Source organism: Somniosus microcephalus, chromosome 24 (assembly GCF_052327205.1).
Source record: "Somniosus microcephalus isolate GS21.2 chromosome 24, FLI_Smic_1.0, whole genome shotgun sequence".
Lineage (NCBI taxonomy): Eukaryota > Metazoa > Chordata > Chondrichthyes > Squaliformes > Somniosidae > Somniosus > Somniosus microcephalus.
Window position 1 is genome coordinate 11891308 of NC_141010.1, and position 22339 is coordinate 11913646.

Here is a 22339-nt window from a genome sequence, read left to right on the forward strand (position 1 = left end):
AAAGGGTTTTGACCCGAAACGTCGACTCTATTTTCTCTCCACGGATGTTGCCTGGCCTGCTGAGTTTTTCCAGCATTTTCTGTTGTTATTTCAAGAGATTCCTTGTTCTCCATCAGTCACCTTGCACCCAATCACGATATTACAACAATACAATATAATAAGTTAAAATATAATAAAAAAATAGACGGTCTTTTAAATAAATATTCTTTGTTCCCAGTCTGTACGAAACATGTCTTTGGAAAGTCTTCAGTTTTTTCTTCTGATTTGTGCCGTTATGAAAAGGATCTGTTGTAATCGGGCCTGAGTCTCAGCGCGGATTATTTCCCAGGCGCAGTCACTGAATTTCTGAGAAAGAGAAATATTCAGGAAAATCCATTAGAAAATGAACAGGTTTGAATTGGGTAAACGAAAAGTGTCAGTAACCTCAGTAAAATATCAATTGTCCCACCTTCTGTTTGAGAAACTTTCTCAGTTCCTTGAAGTATTTGTGAGTTGAGGTGAATCTCCTTGGCCTGGACTCTGAGCCTGGTTTCCTGACACATTCTTCCAGCTCCCGGAGCTGCCGATCCAGGAGAAGACGGAATTTTTCCACGTTGTCCTGGGGCCATGTGACTGAGCCCAGGTTCAGGCTGTAGATCTTGGTGAGGTGATGCAGTGTTTGATGGACAATCTGGATCCTGTCCTGGGTCTGTGCACAATACACACAAGGACGTTAGAGGGGACCTGTTCCTTTTTAGGTTTCGAGTAGTTATGGAAAAGGACAAGCATCAATCAAACGTGAAAATAGTCAACTGGAGGAGGGCTAACTTCAGTGGATTGGAATCTAAGACTTGCAGGTGAAACAGTAAATTAGCAATGGGAGGCCTTCAAAGAGGAGATAGTTTGGGTGCAGTCTAGACACATTTGCACCAGGGGGAATGGAAGGACATGCAAAGCTAGCTCTCCCTGAATGACTGAAGAGGGAGATTTCAATGAAACAGCAAAAGGAGGCTTATGATAAACGTCAAGCACATAATACAATAGAGAACCAAGTTGAATACAGAAAGTACAGAGCAGATCTGAAAAAACGAAATAAGGTGCAAAGAGAATGTATATGAGGATAGGTTAGTGGGTGATATTAAAGAGCTCCCAAATGTGTTTTATGAGCATAACAATATTTGTGGCTTTCAAAAGGGAATTGGTTAAGTACCTGAAGGAATTTTTTTGTAGGGCTCCGGGGAAAGGGCGGGGAGTGGGACTAGCTGAAGTGCTCTTGCAGCGAGCCGGCATGGATAGGACGGCCCGAATGGCCTCCTTCTGTGCTGTAACCATTCTATGATTCTATGAAATAGTAAAAGGGTAGTCAAAGGATGGGTGGGATTATTTAGGAACCAAAATGGGAATCTTCTTGTGGAGGCAGTGGGCATGGCTGATGTATTAAATGAGTACTTTGTATCTATCTCCAATAACCAAGAGAATGCTGCCAAAGTCACATAAAGGAGGAGGCAGTTGAGAAATTGGATAGGATAAAAATAAAGAGGAGGTACTTAAAATTCGACAGTGCTGAAAGTAGAAAAGTCACCTGGCCCGGATAGGATGCACCTTGGTTGCTAACTGAAGTAAGGGTGGAGATAGCGAAGGCTCTGGTCATAAACTTCCAATCCTCCTTAGATATCGGAGGACTGGAGGACTGGACATGTTACCCCCGCCCTCCCCCCCCCCCCCCCACCACCGTTCAAAAAAGGGCAGAGGGAAATCCCAGCAACACAGGCCAGTCAGCCTAATGCTTGTGGTCGACATGGAGTGAGTGAAAGGCTCTCCTGGCACTTTCACTTCAAAGGGCGGCTATTATTGGATTTAAATTTCCTGATTAAAATTCTGATCAGCGTGTTGATCATACTCATACTTGCTATAAAACTTTTGTTTGAATAAAGTGAAATAAAATAGAGTTCACTCACCTGTAATCCCTCTGAAAGTTTCACCAGATTCAAGGGCTTGGTTTTCAGCGAGAGCCTCTCACTTACACACTGTCGGGGAAAGGGGCCACCCTGAGAGGAGAAGGCAATCAGTGTTACAATCAGCCCCATTGAAATACTGGAGAATCGCCGCCTATTAATTGGGTAAAATTACAAACACCTCAAAATGTTTCTCCTGATATAACTTTCCACAACAACCACAAAGTACGTGGTTCGGATCCGGCTCGGGATGCAGGTTAAGCTCACCATTTCACTGTTTGCTCAGAGTCTCTGTGTTGTGAACTTGCTGTAACTGCAGCCTCTCACAGCCCAGACTCAGGGTCCCGGCCAACAAGACCAACACAATCCAACATCTCCACACACTCGCCAAAGCCATGCTGGACCGACCCAGGGTTAAGCATCGATCTGAAAGATTAGAAACCGAGCTCAGCTCAGAAAACGGTTCTTGTTCACTGAATTAAACTCTGGAAGTCGAAATGCAGCCGCTTGTGATCCCGGAGCGACCAGTTGTGTTGTCGAGTGTGGGTGTGCGGCTGGACACTGCTGGGAGCTGTCACTTTAGGAGGAGGGACTGGCGATGTGGGCCATTACAATCCAAAAGTGAAATCGGGCTGCAGGAGTGTTGGAAGAGCTGCAGGAGAGCAATAGTTTGTGCGGTTCCTTTCTGAGGTAAGGAATCCAAAAGCTGGAGATTCCTGAACCAGCGACTGGAAAATCCCCGAGAGAAGATCACAACCAGCTCAATGTTTCATCGATTTGTATCAATATTATCAATATGGAATTTGGGAAACTACATTGCTTCCTCCAAATTGAATGGATTCGCCTCACGGGGGCACTAAAGGGGCAGCTGGTTAGGTTGATGGGTTGTCTCCGATTCCCCTTTCTCCCCCTTCAGGCTCACATTCCCCCTCTTCACTCACTTTATGATCCCCCTCCCGTCAGTGTCTGGTTTCCACTCTCCCCTCAGATCTGATTCTCTCCTTCACACACAGTCAGATCCCATCTCCCCGAAAAGACGGATTCCCTCTCTCCTCCTCTGCCTCTCATTCTTTCATTTCCTGTCTACCCGCAGTGACTGATTCCCCCTCCCTCTGGATCTGATTCCCCTTCTCCACAGGGACTTAGCTCCTCCGGCTCTGATTGCGTGTCAGGCGTCACCCTCGCCACAGCGTCTGACTCCGCATCAATGATTAATTCTGCCTCATCTCAATGTCTGATTCCCTCTCTTTCCTCTGTTTATGATTCCTCTCTCCCCAGTGTCAATTTCCCATTTTCTCTTCGACCTGATTCCCTCCGCAATGTCAGGATATCCCCCTCCTCAGTTTCGGGTCTCTATTCTCCCTTCAGACAAGCTTCCCCCCGCCCAGCCCCCTCCCTTCGCTCAAAGTCTGAGCCCACCTCCCCCCAGGGTCTGACTCTCTCTGTCCCCTCAGTAGGTGATCTGTTCTGTCCCAGGGTCTGATTCCTTCCTCTACTCAGTATCTGATTCCCCCTTTCATTGAGTATCCTCCCCCCACATACCTGGATCCCCCCTCGCCTCTGTACCTGGTTCTCCCAATCCCCTCAGGGTCTGATTCCCCTGTTCCACTGGGGGTCTAATTACCCCTCTTAGGTTCAGGGAATGATGCCAAGTGTAATTGAAGGGCTGCACCCTAACAATTAATACGCTCAGATTAATACAGGAGATTCAGTGTCTATTAATTGGGTAAAATTACAAACCACCCAATCTATTTTTCCTGATATGACTTTCCCCCCTCGCCTTAGTGTCTGAATCCCTCTCTCCCTGAGGCTTTGATTCCTTTCTCTCCCTCGGAGTCTGATACCCGCTCGCCTCAGTATAAGATTACCCCTTTCTTCAGTCTCTCATTTCCTTTCTCCGCTTAGAGCCAGATTCTCCTCTCGCTCAGAATAGTTTCTTTCGCCACGCACTGCCTGATCCCAGCTCTCCCCTCAGCATCAGATTCCCCCTCTCCCCTCAGTATTGATTTCCCACTCTAGTCAGCCCCTGATTCCGCCTATCCCCTGTACCTGATTCTCTCTGTCCCATCAGGGATGAATTACCCCTCTAGGGTTCAGAGAACTTTTGCTGTTACACAGTCTCAGGGAATGATACCAAGAGTTACAGAAGAGAGTCACGCTAACAATTAATACCGTCAAATCAATACTGATCGACCAGTGACTATTAATTGCACAAGTAGTAAAGAACTTCAAACTATTTCTCCAGACATGAGTTTTCACAACAAACAGACCATGCGCATTTCGAACCGACTCGGGATGCAGGTTAAACTCACCATTTCATTCAGTTTGCTGAGAGTCTCTGTGTTGAGAGCTTGCTGTAACTGCAGCCTCTCACAGCCCAGACTCAGGGTCCCGGGCAACAAGACCAAAACAATCCAACATCTCCAAACACTCGCCAAAGCCATGCTGGACCGAGCCGGGGTAAAGCACCGATCTGAAAATTGGGAAACCGATCGGATCCGAGTTCAGCCCAGAAAACGGTTCTTGTTCACCGAATGAAACTCTGGAAGTGGAAATGCAGCCGCTTGTGATCCGGGAGCGACCGCCTGTGTTGCCGAGTGATGTGGGTGTGCGGCTCGACACTGTGGGAGCTCTCACTGCCATGGTGCCGGCTTTAAGGTGGGGCATTACATTCGAAAAGTGAAATCGGGCCGCAGGAGTTTTGGCACAGCCGCTGGAGACCAATGATTTGTGCGGTTTCTTTCTGGGGTAAGGAATGGAAAAGCTGGAGATTCCTGAACCAGCGAGTGGGAAATCTCCGACAGAAGATCCCAACCAGCGCCCGGTTCCAGCTCCGTGTTGTGTGGACTCGGATCACCGGGGCACTGAGCTGGTGTAGAGGGAGGCTCTGTATTGGGGGAGTGTGGACATTGCAGAGACCCCGCCTCACAGCCCAGGGGCACCGCTTCATGCCGACTGACTCCGCTCGGATTCACCTGTCGGAGACTCTGCTTCTTAAGGTTGTCGTTTCCGGGTTATTTTCTGGAGTCATTTTCAGACATTGTTTTTAAAGAATATTTAATCCGTTTCGACTCTGAGTCCGAAGGGGATCCCGCTGCCTTTTCTTTCATCGTTTCTTTCTCGACCCTCTCCCGGGAAAGTGTCCGTGTCAGTTTCTCTGTGGAAATGAACCTTGTGTCAATTTCACCGAAAGCGAAAGTGTCTCAGGGAAAGTGACGAGTTTTGTCATTTCCGAAAGTGCGGAGTGATTGTAAACAGAACGGGTCAGACTGAGAGGGCTGAGGGGGAGCTGGGAAAAGGTTTGGGATCTCCGGGATAGCCCCGGTTACACAGGGAATGTCGCAAAATCACTCTCAGCTGCAACTGATCACCTCTCATTTTTCTAAACTCCAGAGAGTATAGGCCCATTCTACACAATCTCTCATCATAGGACAACCCTCTCATCCCAGGAATCAATCTAGTGAACCTTCATTGCACCGCCTCCAAGGCAAGTATATCCTTCCTTAGATAAGGAGACCAAAACTGTGCCCAGTACTCCAGGTGTGGTCTCACCAAGGCCCTGTACAATTGTAGCAAGACTTCCTTACTCTTATACTCTGACCCCCTTACAATAAAGGCCAACATGCCATTTCCCTTCCTTATTGCTTGCTGTACCTGCATGCGAGCTTTCTGTGTTTCTTCCCCAAGGACACCCAAATCTCTCTGAACACCAACACTTGAAAGTTTCTCACCATTTAAAAAATATTCTGTTTTTCTATTCTTTATACCAAAGTGAATAACCTCACATTTCCGTACATTATACTCTGTCTGCCACCTTACTTCCCACTCACTTAGTCTATCTATATCCCTTTGAAGATTCTTTGTGTTCTCCTCACAGCTTACTGTCCCACCTAGCTTTGTATCATCAGCAAACTTGGATGCATTACACTTGGTCCCTTCATCTGGGTCATTAATATAGATTGTAAATAGCTGAGGCCCCAACACTGACACTTGCGGCACACCAATATTTACAGCCTGCCAACCTGAAAAAGATTTATTTATCCCTACTCTCTGTTTTCTGTCCGTTAACCAATCCTCTATCCATGCTACTATATTACCCCAGCAGTTAGACAACATAAAGGGAAATAGCAAGGAATCTTATCAGCACATTAATCTACAATATATAATAATCTTACATTCGTGCACAAATCCTTCTGCATAACTTGACTTCCCGATTTCACCTTTTTGTCACACATTTGTTGTAGCGCTTCCGTGTTGTAGGACTTCATGAGGAGGGCAAATTGGTCAATTTATCCCCATTTTTGCCTCCTTTGCCTCCGCTACCATCCCACTACCAAAACTGTGGCAGTTTTAAGAAGCATTTTTTTCTCGAGTTTCGGCTCAAACTCATTTGCAAATCGTCCAAAGCAGAACCTGCCATGAACCAGCGCAATCGGGCAACGTTTGAAAATGTATTTTTTTTTAAACTGCCTTAAAACTATTCATTGATATGTTGAAGAGCGGTAACTGGGCGCAGTTTGATTAATACAGCTGAAAATGGGGTTATCACGATAAATAAACATTTTGAATCACAGTGTCAATCCAGCACCTGTGAGGAACATGGTTTTAAATAATTGAAAATTACTTTTATATAATATACAGAAACATTCGTTCGTTATATAGGGGTACAGTAGTCAGCTCCTTATTAAATTAAAACAAAATTATATTGAAAAGTTTTTAATATGTGCTGATTAGTGTCCTTGTGCCAAAAAGAATCAGTTCAATTTTTGGAGCCTCCTTGAAAGTCAGCAAACGAGTGCAATAAGCAGAAAATCCCGATGGTGATTAATTCGACCTGGGACCAGGCCAGTTTTGTGGGCGGGGCCAGCTACCACCGCGATGTTTTTTTAAGTGGCGCAAAAAATAGCAGCAACTCGATTTGCGCTGGGCGTAATTTCCACTTAAAATTCCGTGACTTTTTCTGCAGGTTTCGTCGATTTAAGGTGAATTGCACTGAAAAAACCAGCACAACCGAGCGGCAACTCCAGTTTACTGTTGCCAATTATAAATTCCTATGTCGATATTTATTATGGGTCTTGTTTACGTGAACTTGACAGTCTGGTTGCAGAAACTAGCCACGTAGTTCAAATGAAAAGAGGTAGGGATTGTGATGCGAGTAAGTGGGTGGGACAAAGAGGAATGAATAGTGGGAAGATGAAATAGTAGGGAATGCAAAGGGGGCAAATGTGGGGATAAACTGACCCATGTGCCCTCCCCGTGAAAGATCATGGGAAGATGGAATCATATTTTAGGCCACAAACCTTCCTTCCTGAGAGTGTACTTGAGTTTGAATAAGTGGTAAAGATCCTTAATCTGTGACATGCCTCAGTTAGAAAGAGAGACTTGCATTTATATATCGCCTTTCACAACCACCGGACATCCCGAAGTGTTTACAGCCAATGAAGTACTTTTAAAGTGTAGCCACTGGTGTACTGTAGGAAACTCGGCACACAAATTGCGCAGAGCAAGCTCCCACAAACAGCAATGTGATAATGACCAGATAATCCGCTTTTGAGTGATGTTGATTGAGGGATAATTATTGGTCAGGACACCGGGGATAACTCCCGTGCGCTTCTTCGAAATAGCACCATGGGATCTTTTACATCCACCTGAGAAAGCAAATAGGCCCTTGGTTTAACATTTCATCAGAAAGACTGCACCTCTGACAGTGCAGCACTCCTTCATTCAGCCTGGATGTTGTGCTCGAGTCATTGGAGTGGGACTTGAACCACACAATCTCCTGACTCACAGGCAAGAGTGTTTACCACTGAGACACAGTTACTGAAGAAGGTGAAAATGGAAACTCAGGGGAATGTAGAATAAAACTATGGAGATAAATATACAGAAGCAAGGATGAAGGGAGTAACAAGGGAGCAAAGGGGAAGGGAGGATAAAAAAAGAAAGTGCGACTGAATGTAGGAAGTAGAAAATTCACCAGGTCCAGTTCATATGCAGTGCAAGGAAGTGAGAAATAGGGTAAATGAGAGAAAGAAGAAACCATCACATTCCACTCAACTTTGAAAACAAGTATCATGGCAAAGGATTGAAGGGTGGGAAAAATTATAACCCTTTTAGTCTTACCTCAGCTGTGGGTAAACATATGGACTCCATAGTATGGGATGAAATTAGTGAACAGTTGGAAAAATATGGGCTCATTAGGGGCAGTCACCATGAATCTGTAAAGAACACGTTGTGCTTGAATAATTCTACTGAATTTTTCAGGAAGCTCACATACATAGCTAAAGGAATGCAGTCAGTGTTAAGTATACAGCTTTTCAGAAGGTGCAGGATAAAATGCCATATAAGAGATTTTCAGTCCCACTCTCCACTCATTCCGCTCCCCTAGAATATCGAGCCAATTGGGTTCAAAATGAATTCACAGTTTTGACAGGCGAGGAAATATCAGACAGTGGAGAATCAAGCGGTGAGGGTGTACCAGTCACAGGCAGCAGATAGAGGAATCCAGAGCATTTACAGTGAGTATGGAAAACTGACAGATGTAAATGAGAAATAAATATTACTCCAATAAAAATGTAATATTGCAAACAATTTATTTACACCAACATGTTCTCAATCAGTACAAAAAGTGTAGACAAACAATGTCTATTCCCCAAATCTTAGTAAATATCAATAAATTAACAGTGCTTTCTGAACTTATTTACACATTGCATAAAACTGTAACTTTTCATTACATGAAGACGTCACAATTATAAATATCAATACATTAGGAATACACGGGACGAGTTGGAGTGTTGGCCGCTGGGAGAGCAGAAATGTAAAGGTCAGTGCAGGTCAGGGATCAGGTCATGGGTCATTGTTCCGCAACCCTACCATTGAGAGCCAATCAGTGCCATGAAAGCTAGTGACAGAGCCGAGTATTGGCCGGGCATTCCCAGTGCAGGGAGTTGTCACTGGAAGTTCAGCAACTGGAATAAGGAGCCTCATAAAGTTAATTAAATGGAAATAAAAGAGTTAATTTGGGAATGGGGTTTGGACCCACAACCTACTGACTTAGAGTATTACCTCTGAGCCAAGCTGACAACAGTGTAAAATTAGCAATACGTTACATTTACTTATAAAATATATATATTTTTAATTCGGGGTCTTTAAAATAGCTCATCGTTCGCAGTCTGTATTAAACATGTCATTGAGAAATCTTCTGTTCCTTCTCATTTTTGACTTTACACGTTGTGAAAAATCTGCAATATTTTATTGTGTCAAGCAATAAACTTGACTCAATCCTGATGAGATGAGGAGGAAATGGTAGCGCCAGCCGGGTGGGGCAGCCCAGAGAGCTGACACTGGGAAAGCAGCGAGTGGAATAAGGTGTCCCACTGAGAGAACCTGAGATGAAACTTTTCATTGTCGCAGCTGCCAGTCCCTGAAGGAAGGGACAGAGGCAGGATTTTCCTCAGACTCGCCCCAGTCAAAGCTCTAACATTTCATCACAGGCAACTGTCACAGCAATAACTATCAATAAATTAAAATAAATGATCAAACACGGATCAATATCAAAACATTCCTTGTTCTCCATCAGTCACCTTGCACCCAATCGCGATATTACAATACAATATAATATATTAAAATATAATTTTTTTTTAAAAATGCGGTCTTTTAAATAAATATTCTTTGATCCCAGTCTGTACGAAATATGCCTTTGGAAAGTCTTCAGTTTTTTCTTCTTCTGATTTGTGCCGTTATGAAAAGGATCTGTTGTAATCGGGCCCTAGTTTCAGCGCGGATTATTTCCCAGGCGCAGTCACTGAATCTCTGAGAAAGAGAAATATTCAGGAAAATCCATTAGAAAATGAACAGGTTTGAATTGGGTAAACGAAAACGGTCAGTAATCTCAGTAAAATATCAATTTTCCCACCTTCTGTTTGAGAAACTTTCTCAGTTTCCTAAAGTATTTGTGAATTGAGGCGTTTCTCCTCGGCCTGGACTCTGAGCCTGGTTTCCTGACACATTCTTCCAGCTCCTCGAGCTGCCGATCCAGGAGAAGACGGAAGTTTTCCACCTTGTCCCGGGGCCATGTGACTGAGCCCAGGTTCATGCTGTAGATCTTGGTGAGGTGACGCAGTGTTTGATGGACAATCTGGATCCTGTCCTGGGTCTGTGCACAATACACACAAGGACGTTAGAGGGGACCTGTTCCTTTTTAGGTTTCGAGTAGTTATGGAAAAGGACAAGCATCAATCACAAGTGAATATAGTCAACTGGTGTATTGGAATCTAAGATTTGCAGGTGAAACAGTACATTTGCAATGGAAAGCCTTCAAAGAGGAAATCGTTTGGTGCAGTCTAGACACATCCGCACCAGGGGGAAAGGAAGGGCATGCAAAGCTATCTCTCCCCGGATCACTGAAGATGGAGATTTCAATGAAACAGCAAAAGGAGGCTTATGATAAACGTTAAGCTTATAATACAGTAGAGAACCAAGCTGAATGCAGAAGGTGCGAACTGAAAAAGGAAATGAGACGCAAAGAGAATGTATGAGAATAGATTAGTGGGTGATATTAAAGGGCTCCCAAATGTGTTTTAGAAGCATTAAAAAATTGTGGTTTTCCAAAGGGAATTGGTTAAGTACCTGAAAAAAAATGGCATGGCTCCGGGGAAAGGGCGGGGAGTGGGACTGGCTGAAGTGCTCTTGCAGAGAGCCGGCACGGGCTCGACGGGCCGAATGGCCTCCTTATGTGCTGTAACCATTCTATGATTCTATGAAATAGTAAAAGGATATTCAAAGGATGGGTGGGATCATCTAGGAACCAGAATGGAAGATTAGAGGGGCTTCAATGAATAGAGGGTGCGAGATGATTAGAGGGAGTTAGATAGTTAAAGGGAGTGAGATAATAGGTGAGATAGAGAGAGAGAGCTAGTTAGAGAGAGTGAGCTAGTTACAGAGAGTGAGCTAGTTAGAGAGAGTGAGCTAGTTAGAGAGTGAGCTAGTTACAGAGAGTGAGCTAGTTGGAGAGAGTGAGCTAGTTACAGAGAGTGAGCTAGTTAGAGAGAGTGAGCTAGTTAGAGAGTGAGCTAGTTACAGAGAGTGAGCTAGTTACAGAGAGTGAGCTAGTTGGAGAGAGTGAGCTAGTTACAGAGAGTGAGCTAGTTAGAGAGAGTGAGCTAGTTAGAGAGTGAGCTAGTTACAGAGAGTGAGCTAGTTAGAGAGAGTGAGCTAGTTAGAGAGTGAGCTAGTTAGAGAGAGTGAGCTAGTTAGAGAGAGTGACATGGAGTGAGTGAATGGCTCTCCTGGCACTTTCACCTCAATGGGCGGCTAACACTGGATTTAAATTTCCTGATTAAAATTCTGATCCGCGTGTTTATCTTACTCATGCTTTCTATAAAACTTTTGCTTGAATAAAGTGAAATAAAATAGAGTTCACTCACCTGTAATCCCTCTGAAAGTTTCACCAGATTCAAGGACTTGGTTTTCAGCGAGAGCCTCTCTCTTACACACTGTCGGGGAAAGGGGCCGCCCTGAGAGGAGAAGGCAATCAGTGTTACAATCAGTTCCCTTGAAATACTGGAGAATCGCTGCCTATTAATTGCGTAAAATTACAAACACATCAAACATTTTCTCCTGATATAACTTTCCACAACAAGCACAGAGTATATGGTTCGGATCCGGCTCTGAATGCAGGTTAAACTCACCATTTCATTCAGTTTGCTCAGAGTCTCTGTGTTGAGAACTTGCTGTAACTGCAGCTTCTCACAGCCCAGACTCAGGGTCCCGGGCAACAAGACCAACACAATCCAACATCTCCAAACACTCGCCAAAGCCATGCTGGACCGAGCCAGGGCAAAGCACCGATCTGAAGGATCAGAAACCGAGCGGATTCGAGTTCAGCTCAGAAAACGGTTCTTGTTCACTGAATGAAACTCTGGAAGTCGAAATGCAGCTGCTTGTGATCCCGGAGCGACCAGTTGTGTTGTCGAGTGTGGGTGTGCGGCTGGACACTGTGGGAGCTGTCACTTTAGGAGGAGGGACTGGCGATGTGGGCCATTACAATCCAAAAGTGAAATCGGGCTGCAGGAGTGTTGGAAGAGCTGCAGGAGAGCAATAGTTTGTGCGGTTCCTTTCTGAGGTAAGGAATTCAAAAGCTGGAGATTCCTGAACCAGCGACTGGAAAATCCCCGAGAGAAGGTCCTAACCATAGATTCATTGAAACAGAGAATGGTTACAGCGCAGAAACAGGCCACTCGGCCCGTCGAGCCCGCGTCAGCTCAATGTCCCGTACATTTGTATCAATATTATCAATATGGATTTTGAAAATCTTTATTGGTTTCTCCAACATGTATGGACTCGCATCACGGGGGCACTAAGGGGGCAGACGGGTAGATTGATTGATGGTGGACTCTAATACCCCTTTCCCCTCTCAGCTCACATTCCCCCACTTTCCTCGGTGTCTCCTTGTCCTTCTTCCCTCAGTTTCTAATCCCCACCCTTCAGTTTATAATTTCCCCTCTCCACAGTGTCTGGTTCGCATTCTCCCCTCACACACTATTCGCGGATTCAGAGTCTGATCCCACCTCCCACCAGGGTCTGGTTCCCTCTCTCCCCTCAGTAGCTCATATGTTCTCCGCTCGCTGTTTGATTTCTGTCTACCCTCAAGATCTGATTCCGCACTTCCCTCACCATCACATTCTGCCTTTTCCCACAGTATTGCTTCCCCTCTGCCCTCAGACTCTCATTTCCCCTTTAATATCAGGGCACATCTCTCCTCAGGGGCTGATACCCCTCTCCCCTGTACCTGATTCCCCCTCTCTCCACAAGGTCTCATCTCCCCCTCCACTCAAAGTCTGATTCCCCCTCCACTCAAAGTCTGATTCCTCGACCCCTCACTCGTCGATATCTGGTTCCCTCTCTTTCCTCAGTTTCCAGGGTCTTGTTCTCATTCTCTCTCAGTCCTGATTCTCTCCTCAATATTAGAGCACCCCTTCTCCAAGGTGTCTGGTTTCAATTCTTTCCCAGGGTCTGATCCCACATCCCCCCAGGGACAGACCCCACCTGCCCCCAGGGTCTGACCCCACCAACCCCAGGGTTTGATCTCACCTCCCCCCAGGGTCTGATCCCACCTCCCCAGGGTCTAATCCCACCTCCCCAGGGCCTGATCCCACCTCCCCCAGGGTCTGATCCCACCAACCCCAGGGTCTGATCCCACCTCCCCAGGGCCTGATCCCACCTCCCCTCAGGGTCTGATCCCACCAACCCCAGGGTCTGATCCCACCTCCCCCAAGGTCTGACCCCACATCCCCCCAGGGTCTGACCCCACATTCCCACAGGGTCTGACCCCACATCCCTCCAGGGTCTGATCCCACCTCCCCCCAGGGTCTGATCCCACCAATCCCAGGGTCTGATCCCACCTTCCCCCAGGGACAGACCCCACCTGCCCCCAGGGTCTGATCCCACCAACCCCAGGGACAGACCCCACCTCCCCCAGGGTCTGATCCCACCTCCCCCAGGGTCTGATCCCACCTCCCCCAGGGTCTGTGTCACCTCCCCTCAATTTCATATTATCCTTCTCCCCAGTTTTTCATTTCCTCTCCCCCTCAGTGTCTGAATTCCCCTCTTCACTCAGTTTTATGATTCCTCTTGCCCCTCCGTGTCTCATTCCCCATCCCCTCAGTATCTGATTCCAGTTCGTCCTCAAATTTGATTCCCCCTCGCCTTAGTGTCTGAATCCCTCTCTCCCTGAGGCCTTGATTCCTTTCTCTCCCTCGTAGTCTGATACCCGCTCCCCTCAGTATAAGATTATCCCTCTCTTCAGTCTCTCATTTCCTTTCTCCGCTTAGAACCAGATTCTCCTCTCGCTCAGAATAGTTTCTTTCGCCACGCACTGCCTGATCCCAGCTCTCCCCTCAGCATCAGATTCCCCCTCTCCCCTCAGTATTGATTTCCCACTCTAGTCAGCCCCTGATTCCGCCTATCCCCTGTACCTGATTCTCTCTGTCCCATCAGGGATGAATTACCCCTCTAGGGTTCAGAGAACTTTTGCTGTTACACAGTCTCAGGGAATGATACCAAGAGTTACAGAAGAGAGTCACGCTAACAATTAATACCGTCAAATCAATACTGATCGACCAGTGACTATTAATTGCACAAGTAATATACAACTTCAAACTATTTCTCCAGACATGAGTTATCACAACAAACAGACCATGCGCATTTCGAACCGACTCGGGATGCAGGTTAAACTCACCATTTCATTCAGTTTGCTGAGAGTCTCTGTGTTGAGAGCTTGCTGTAACTGCAGCCTCTCACAGCCCAGACTCAGGGTCCCGGGCAACAAGACCAAAACAATCCAACATCTCCAAACACTCGCCAAAGCCATGCTGGACCGAGCCGGGGTAAAGCACCGATCTGAAAATTGGGAAACCGATCGGATCCGAGTTCAGCCCAGAAAACGGTTCTTGTTCACCGAATGAAACTCTGGAAGTGGAAATGCAGCCGCTTGTGATCCGGGAGCGACCGCCTGTGTTGCCGAGTGATGTGGGTGTGCGGCTCGACACTGTGGGAGCTCTCACTGCCATGGTGCCGGCTTTAAGGTGGGGCATTACATTCGAAAAGTGAAATCGGGCCGCAGGAGTTTTGGCACAGCCGCTGGAGACCAATGATTTGTGCGGTTTCTTTCTGGGGTAAGGAATGGAAAAGCTGGAGATTCCTGAACCAGCGAGTGGGAAATCTCCGACAGAAGATCCCAACCAGCGCCCGGTTCCAGCTCCGTGTTGTGTGGACTCGGATCACCGGGGCACTGAGCTGGTGTAGAGGGAGGCTCTGTATTGGGGGAGTGTGGACATTGCAGAGACCCCGCCTCACAGCCCAGGGGCACCGCTTCATGCCGACTGACTCCGCTCGGATTCACCTGTCGGAGACTCTGCTTCTTAAGGTTGTCGTTTCCGGGTTATTTTCTGGAGTCATTTTCAGACATTGTTTTTAAAGAATATTTAATCCGTTTCGACTCTGAGTCCGAAGGGGATCCCGCTGCCTTTTCTTTCATCGTTTCTTTCTCGACCCTCTCCCGGGAAAGTGTCCGTGTCAGTTTCTCTGTGGAAATGAACCTTGTGTCAATTTCACCGAAAGCGAAAGTGTCTCAGGGAAAGTGACGAGTTTTGTCATTTCCGAAAGTGCGGAGTGATTGTAAACAGAACGGGTCAGACTGAGAGGGCTGAGGGGGAGCTGGGAAAAGGTTTGGGATCTCCGGGATAGCCCCGGTTACACAGGGAATGTCGCAAAATCACTCTCAGCTGCAACTGATCACCTCTCATTTTTCTAAACTCCAGAGAGTATAGGCCCATTCTACACAATCTCTCATCATAGGACAACCCTCTCATCCCAGGAATCAATCTGGTGAACCTTCATTGCACCGCCTCCAAGGCAAGTATATCCTTCCTTAGATAAGGAGACCAAAACTGTGCCCAGTACTCCAGGTGTGGTCTCACCAAGGCCCTGTACAATTGTAGCAAGACTTCCTTACTCTTATACTCTGACCCGCTTACAATAAAGGCCAACATGCCATTTCCCTTCCTTATTGCTTGCTGTACCTGCATGCGAGCTTTCTGTGTTTCTTCCCCAAGGACACCCAAATCTCTCTGAACACCAACACTTGAAAGTTTCTCACCATTTAAAAAATATTCTGTTTTTCTATTCTTTATACCAAAGTGAATAACCTCACATTTCCGTACATTATACTCTGTCTGCCACCTTACTTCCCACTCACTTAGTCTATCTATATCCCTTTGAAGATTCTTTGTGTTCTCCTCACAGCTTACTGTCCCACCTAGCTTTGTATCATCAGCAAACTTGGATGCATTACACTTGGTCCCTTCATCTGGGTCATTAATATAGATTGTAAATAGCTGAGGCCCCAACACTGACACTTGCGGCACACCAATATTTACAGCCTGCCAACCTGAAAAAGATTTGTTTATCCCTACTCTCTGTTTTCTGTCCGTTAACCAATCCTCTATCCATGCTACTATATTACCCCAGCAGTTAGACAACATAAAGGGAAATAGCAAGGAATCTTATCAGCACATTAATCTACAATATATAATAATCTTACATTCGTGCACAAATCCTTCTGCATAACTTGACTTCCCGATTTCACCTTTTTGTCACACATTTGTTGTAGCGCTTCCGTGTTGTAGGACTTCATGAGGAGGGCAAATTGGTCAATTTATCCCCATTTTTGCCTCCTTTGCCTCCGCTACCATCCCACTACCAAAACTGTGGCAGTTTTAAGAAGCATTTTTTTCTCGAGTTTCGGCTCAAACTCATTTGCAAATCGTCCAAAGCAGAACCTGCCATGAACCAGCGCAATCGGGCAACGTTTGAAAATGTATTTTTTTTTAAACTGCCTTAAAACTATTCATTGATATGTTGAAGAGCGGTAACTGGGCGCAGTTTGATTAATACAGCTGAAAATGGGGTTATCACGATAAATAAACATTTTGAATCACAGTGTCAATCCAGCACCTGTGAGGAACATGGTTTTAAATAATTGAAAATTACTTTTATATAATATACAGAAACATTCGTTCGTTATATAGGGGTACAGTAGTCAGCTCCTTATTAAATTAAAACAAAATTATATTGAAAAGTTTTTAATATGTGCTGATTAGTGTCCTTGTGCCAAAAAGAATCAGTTCAATTTTTGGAGCCTCCTTGAAAGTCAGCAAACGAGTGCAATAAGCAGAAAATCCCGATGGTGATTAATTCGACCTGGGGACCAGGCCAGTTTTGTGGGCGGGGCCAGCTACCACCGCGATGTTTTTTTAAGTGGCGCAAAAAATAGCAGCAACTCGATTTGCGCTGGGCGTAATTTCCACTTAAAATTCCGTGACTTTTTCTGCAGGTTTCGTCGATTTAAGGTGAATTGCACTGAAAAAACCAGCACAACCGAGCGGCAACTCCAGTTTACTGTTGCCAATTATAAATTCCTATGTCGATATTTATTATGGGTCTTGTTTACGTGAACTTGACAGTCTGGTTGCAGAAACTAGCCACGTAGTTCAAATGAAAAGAGGTAGGGATTGTGATGCGAGTAAGTGGGTGGGACAAAGAGGAATGAATAGTGGGAAGATGAAATAGTAGGGAATGCAAAGGGGGCAAATGTGGGGATAAACTGACCCATGTGCCCTCCCCGTGAAAGATCATGGGAAGATGGAATCATATTTTAGGCCACAAACCTTCCTTCCTGAGAGTGTACTTGAGTTTGAATAAGTGGTAAAGATCCTTAATCTGTGACATGCCTCAGTTAGAAAGAGAGACTTGCATTTATATATCGCCTTTCACAACCACCGGACATCCCGAAGTGTTTACAGCCAATGAAGTACTTTTAAAGTGTAGCCACTGGTGTACTGTAGGAAACTCGGCACACAAATTGCGCAGAGCAAGCTCCCACAAACAGCAATGTGATAATGACCAGATAATCCGCTTTTGAGTGATGTTGATTGAGGGATAATTATTGGTCAGGACACCGGGGATAACTCCCGTGCGCTTCTTCGAAATAGCACCATGGGATCTTTTACATCCACCTGAGAAAGCAAATAGGCCCTTGGTTTAACATTTCATCAGAAAGACTGCACCTCTGACAGTGCAGCACTCCTTCATTCAGCCTGGATGTTGTGCTCGAGTCATTGGAGTGGGACTTGAACCACACAATCTCCTGACTCACAGGCAAGAGTGTTTACCACTGAGACACAGTTACTGAAGAAGGTGAAAATGGAAACTCAGGGGAATGTAGAATAAAACTATGGAGATAAATATACAGAAGCAAGGATGAAGGGAGTAACAAGGGAGCAAAGGGGAAGGGAGGATAAAAAAAGAAAGTGCGACTGAATGTAGGAAGTAGAAAATTCACCAGGTCCAGTTCATATGCAGTGCAAGGAAGTGAGAAATAGGGTAAATGAGAGAAAGAAGAAACCATCACATTCCACTCAACTTTGAAAACAAGTATCATGGCAAAGGATTGAAGGGTGGGAAAAATTATAACCCTTTTAGTCTTACCTCAGCTGTGGGTAAACATATGGACTCCATAGTATGGGATGAAATTAGTGAACAGTTGGAAAAATATGGGCTCATTAGGGGCAGTCACCATGAATCTGTAAAGAACACATTGTGCTTGAATAATTCTACTGAATTTTTCAGGAAGCTCACATACATAGCTAAAGGAATGCAGTCAGTGTTAAGTATACAGCTTTTCAGAAGGTGCAGGATAAAATGCCATATAAGAGATTTTCAGTCCCACTCTCCACTCATTCCGCTCCCCTAGAATATCGAGCCAATTGGGTTCAAAATGAATTCACAGTTTTGACAGGCGAGGAAATATCAGACAGTGGAGAATCGAGCGGTGAGGGTGTACCAGTCACAGGCAGCAGATAGAGGAATCCAGAGCATTTACAGTGAGTATGGAAAACTGACAGATGTAAATGAGAAATAAATATTACTCCAATAAAAATGTAATATTGCAAACAATTTATTTACACCAACATGTTCTCAATCAGTACAAAAAGTGTAGACAAACAATGTCTATTCCCCAAATCTTAGTAAATATCAATAAATTAACAGTGCTTTCTGAACTTATTTACACATTGCATAAAACTGTAACTTTTCATTACATGAAGACGTCACAATGATAAATATCAATACATTAGGAATACACGGGACGAGTTGGAGTGTTGGCCGCTGGGAGAGCAGAAATGTAAAGGTCAGTGCAGGTCAGGGATCAGGTCATGGGTCATTGTTCCGCAACCCTACCATTGAGAGCCAATCAGTGCCATGAAAGCTAGTGACAGAGCCGAGTATTGGCCGGGCATTCCCAGTGCAGGGAGTTGTCACTGGAAGTTCAGCAACTGGAATAAGGAGCCTCATAAAGTTAATTAAATGGAAATAAAAGAGTTAATTTGGGAATGGGGTTTGGACCCACAACCTACTGACTTAGAGTATTACCTCTGAGCCAAGCTGACAACAGTGTAAAATTAGCAATACGTTACATTTACTTATAAAATATATATATTTTTAATTCGGGGTCTTTAAAATAGCTCATCGTTCGCAGTCTGTATTAAACATGTCATTGAGAAATCTTCTGTTCCTTCTCATTTTTGACTTTACACGTTGTGAAAAATCTGCAACATTTTATTGTGTCAAGCAATAAACTTGACTCAATCCTGATGAGATGAGGAGGAAATGGTAGCGCCAGCCGGGTGGGGCAGCCCAGAGAGCTGACACTGGGAAAGCAGCGAGTGGAATAAGGTGTCCCACTGAGAGAACCTGAGATGAAACTTTTCATTGTCGCAGCTGCCAGTCCCTGAAGGAAGGGACAGAGGCAGGATTTTCCTCAGACTCGCCCCAGTCAAAGCTCTAACATTTCATCACAGGCAACTGTCACAGCAATAACTATCAATAAATTAAAATAAATGATCAAACACGGATCAATATCAAAACATTCCTTGTTCTCCATCAGTCACCTTGCACCCAATCGCGATATTACAATACAATATAATATATTAAAATATAATTAAAAAAAAAAAATGCGGTCTTTTAAATAAATATTCTTTGATCCCAGTCTGTACGAAATATGCCTTTGGAAAGTCTTCAGTTTTTTCTTCTTCTGATTTGTGCCGTTATGAAAAGGATCTGTTGTAATCGGGCCCTAGTTTCAGCGCGGATTATTTCCCAGGCGCAGTCACTGAATCTCTGAGAAAGAGAAATATTCAGGAAAATCCATTAGAAAATGAACAGGTTTGAATTGGGTAAACGAAAACGGTCAGTAATCTCAGTAAAATATCAATTTTCCCACCTTCTGTTTGAGAAACTTTCTCAGTTTCCTAAAGTATTTGTGAATTGAGGCGTTTCTCCTCGGCCTGGACTCTGAGCCTGGTTTCCTGACACATTCTTCCAGCTCCTCGAGCTGCCGATCCAGGAGAAGACGGAAGTTTTCCACCTTGTCCCGGGGCCATGTGACTGAGCCCAGGTTCATGCTGTAGATCTTGGTGAGGTGACGCAGTGTTTGATGGACAATCTGGATCCTGTCCTGGGTCTGTGCACAATACACACAAGGACGTTAGAGGGGACCTGTTCCTTTTTAGGTTTCGAGTAGTTATGGAAAAGGACAAGCATCAATCACAAGTGAATATAGTCAACTGGTGTATTGGAATCTAAGATTTGCAGGTGAAACAGTAAATTTGCAATGGAAAGCCTTCAAAGAGGAAATCGTTTGGTGCAGTCTAGACACATCCGCACCAGGGGGAAAGGAAGGGCATGCAAAGCTATCTCTCCCCGGATCACTGAAGATGGAGATTTCAATGAAACAGCAAAAGGAGGCTTATGATAAACGTTAAGCTTATAATACAGTAGAGAACCAAGCTGAATGCAGAAGGTGCGAACTGAAAAAGGAAATGAGACGCAAAGAGAATGTATGAGAATAGATTAGTGGGTGATATTAAAGGGCTCCCAAATGTGTTTTAGAAGCATTAAAAAATTGTGGCTTTCCAAAGGGAATTGGTTAAGTACCTGAAAAAAAATGGCATGGCTCCGGGGAAAGGGCGGGGAGTGGGACTGGCTGAAGTGCTCTTGCAGAGAGCCGGCACGGGCTCGACGGGCCGAATGGCCTCCTTATGTGCTGTAACCATTCTATGATTCTATGAAATAGTAAAAGGATATTCAAAGGATGGGTGGGATCATCTAGGAACCAGAATGGAAGATTAGAGGGGCTTCAATGAATAGAGGGTGCGAGATGATTAGAGGGAGTTAGATAGTTAAAGGGAGTGAGATAATAGGTGAGATAGAGAGAGAGAGCTAGTTAGAGAGAGTGAGCTAGTTACAGAGAGTGAGCTAGTTAGAGAGAGTGAGCTAGTTAGAGAGTGAGCTAGTTACAGAGAGTGAGCTAGTTGGAGAGAGTGAGCTAGTTACAGAGAGTGAGCTAGTTAGAGAGAGTGAGCTAGTTAGAGAGTGAGCTAGTTACAGAGAGTGAGCTAGTTACAGAGAGTGAGCTAGTTGGAGAGAGTGAGCTAGTTACAGAGAGTGAGCTAGTTAGAGAGAGTGAGCTAGTTAGAGAGTGAGCTAGTTACAGAGAGTGAGCTAGTTAGAGAGAGTGAGCTAGTTAGAGAGTGAGCTAGTTAGAGAGAGTGAGCTAGTTAGAGAGAGTGAGCTAGTTAGAGAGAGTGACATGGAGTGAGTGAATGGCTCTTCTGGCACTTTCACCTCAATGGGCGGCTAACACTGGATTTAAATTTCCTGATTAAAATTCTGATCCGTGTGTTTATCTTACTCATGCTTTCTATAAAACTTTTGCTTGAATAAAGTGAAATAAAATAGAGTTCACTCACCTGTAATCCCTCTGAAAGTTTCACCAGATTCAAGGACTTGGTTTTCAGCGAGAGGCTCTCTCTTACACACTGTCGGGGAAAGGGGCCGCCCTGAGAGGAGAAGGCAATCAGTGTTACAATCAGTTCCCTTGAAATACTGGAGAATCGCTGCCTATTAATTGCGTAAAATTACAAACACATCAAACATTTTCTCCTGATATAACTTTCCACAACAAGCACAGAGTATATGGTTCGGATCCGGCTCTGAATGCAGGTTAAACTCACCATTTCATTCAGTTTGCTCAGAGTCTCTGTGTTGAGAACTTGCTGTAACTGCAGCTTCTCACAGCCCAGACTCAGGGTCCCGGGCAACAAGACCAACACAATCCAACATCTCCAAACACTCGCCAAAGCCATGCTGGACCGAGCCAAGGCAAAGCACCGATCTGAAGGATAAGAAACCGAGCGGATTCGAGTTCAGCTCAGAAAACGGTTCTTGTTCACTGAATGAAACTCTGGAAGTCGAAATGCAGCCGCTTGTGATCCCGGAGTGACCAGTTGTGTTGTCGAGTGTGGGTGTGCGGCTGGACACTGTGGGAGCTGTCACTTTAGGAGGAGGGACTGGCGATGTGGGCCATTACAATCCAAAAGTGAAAGCGGGCTGCAGGAGTGTTGGAAGAGCTGCAGGAGAGCAATAGTTTGTGCGGTTCCTTTCTGAGGTAAGGAATTCAAAAGCTGGAGATTCCTGAACCAGCGACTGGAAAATCCCCGAGAGAAGGTCCTAACCATAGATTCATTGAAACAGAGAATGGTTACAGCGCAGAAACAGGCCACTCGGCCCGTCGAGCCCGCGTCAGCTCAATGTCCCGTACATTTGTATCAATACTATCAATATGGATTTTGAAAATCTTTATTGGTTTCTCCAACATGTATGGACTCGCATCACGGGGGCACTAAGGGGGCAGACGGGTAGATTGATTGATGGTGGACTCTAATACCCCTTTCCCCTCTCAGCTCACATTCCCCCACTTTCCTCGGTGTCTCCTTGTCCTTCTTCCCTCA

General features: G+C 45.2%; 3 protein-coding genes across 3 annotated transcripts; all 3 read right to left on the bottom strand.

Moving 5' to 3' along the window:
* Positions 1–246: 246 nt before the first annotated feature.
* Positions 247–4378, bottom strand: LOC147101054 (interferon a3-like). Its single transcript, XM_085966695.1, has 4 exons — positions 4247–4378; positions 1938–2027; positions 449–688; positions 247–345 (listed from the first exon to the last, which is right to left on the bottom strand). The coding sequence occupies exons 1-4, from the start codon at positions 4376–4378 to the stop codon at positions 247–249; spliced, it is 561 nt and encodes a 186-aa protein (XP_085822821.1).
* Positions 4379–9590: 5212 nt separating this feature from the next.
* LOC147101055 (interferon alpha-F-like) lies at positions 9591–11752 on the bottom strand. Its single transcript, XM_085966696.1, has 4 exons — positions 11621–11752; positions 11357–11446; positions 9847–10086; positions 9591–9743 (listed from the first exon to the last, which is right to left on the bottom strand). The coding sequence occupies exons 1-4, from the start codon at positions 11750–11752 to the stop codon at positions 9642–9644; spliced, it is 564 nt and encodes a 187-aa protein (XP_085822822.1). The 3' UTR covers positions 9591–9641.
* Positions 11753–18444: 6692 nt separating this feature from the next.
* LOC147101056 (interferon alpha-F-like) lies at positions 18445–21694 on the bottom strand. The gene is made up of 4 exons (XM_085966698.1): positions 21563–21694; positions 21299–21388; positions 19771–20010; positions 18445–19667 (listed from the first exon to the last, which is right to left on the bottom strand). The coding sequence occupies exons 1-4, from the start codon at positions 21692–21694 to the stop codon at positions 19566–19568; spliced, it is 564 nt and encodes a 187-aa protein (XP_085822824.1). The 3' UTR covers positions 18445–19565.
* Between the last annotated feature and the right edge of the window lie 645 nt (positions 21695–22339).

What these genes read in the sequence shown, in the direction of transcription:
- LOC147101054 (XM_085966695.1), bottom strand. Translation starts at nt 4,378, where the DNA reads ATGGCTTTGGCGAGTGTTTGGAGATGTTGGATTGTTTTGGTCTTGTTG. An exon ending in TCAGCAAACTGAATGAAATG is followed by an intron (nt 2,028 to 4,246) that starts GTGAGTTTAACC and finishes TTCTCCTCTCAG; the next exon opens with GGTGGCCCCTTTCCCCGACA. An exon ending in GAAAGTTTCTCAAACAGAAG is followed by an intron (nt 346 to 448) that starts GTGGGACAATTG and finishes TCTCTTTCTCAG; the next exon opens with AAATTCAGTGACTGCGCCTG.
- LOC147101055 (XM_085966696.1), bottom strand. Translation starts at nt 11,752, where the DNA reads ATGGCTTTGGCGAGTGTTTGGAGATGTTGGATTGTGTTGGTCTTGTTG. An exon ending in TGAGCAAACTGAATGAAATG is followed by an intron (nt 11,447 to 11,620) that starts GTGAGTTTAACC and finishes TTCTCCTCTCAG; the next exon opens with GGCGGCCCCTTTCCCCGACA. An exon ending in GAAAGTTTCTCAAACAGAAG is followed by an intron (nt 9,744 to 9,846) that starts GTGGGAAAATTG and finishes TCTCTTTCTCAG; the next exon opens with AGATTCAGTGACTGCGCCTG.
- LOC147101056 (XM_085966698.1), bottom strand. Translation starts at nt 21,694, where the DNA reads ATGGCTTTGGCGAGTGTTTGGAGATGTTGGATTGTGTTGGTCTTGTTG. An exon ending in AACTTTCAGAGGGATTACAG is followed by an intron (nt 20,011 to 21,298) that starts GTGAGTGAACTC and finishes TATTGTGCACAG; the next exon opens with ACCCAGGACAGGATCCAGAT. An exon ending in GAAAGTTTCTCAAACAGAAG is followed by an intron (nt 19,668 to 19,770) that starts GTGGGAAAATTG and finishes TCTCTTTCTCAG; the next exon opens with AGATTCAGTGACTGCGCCTG.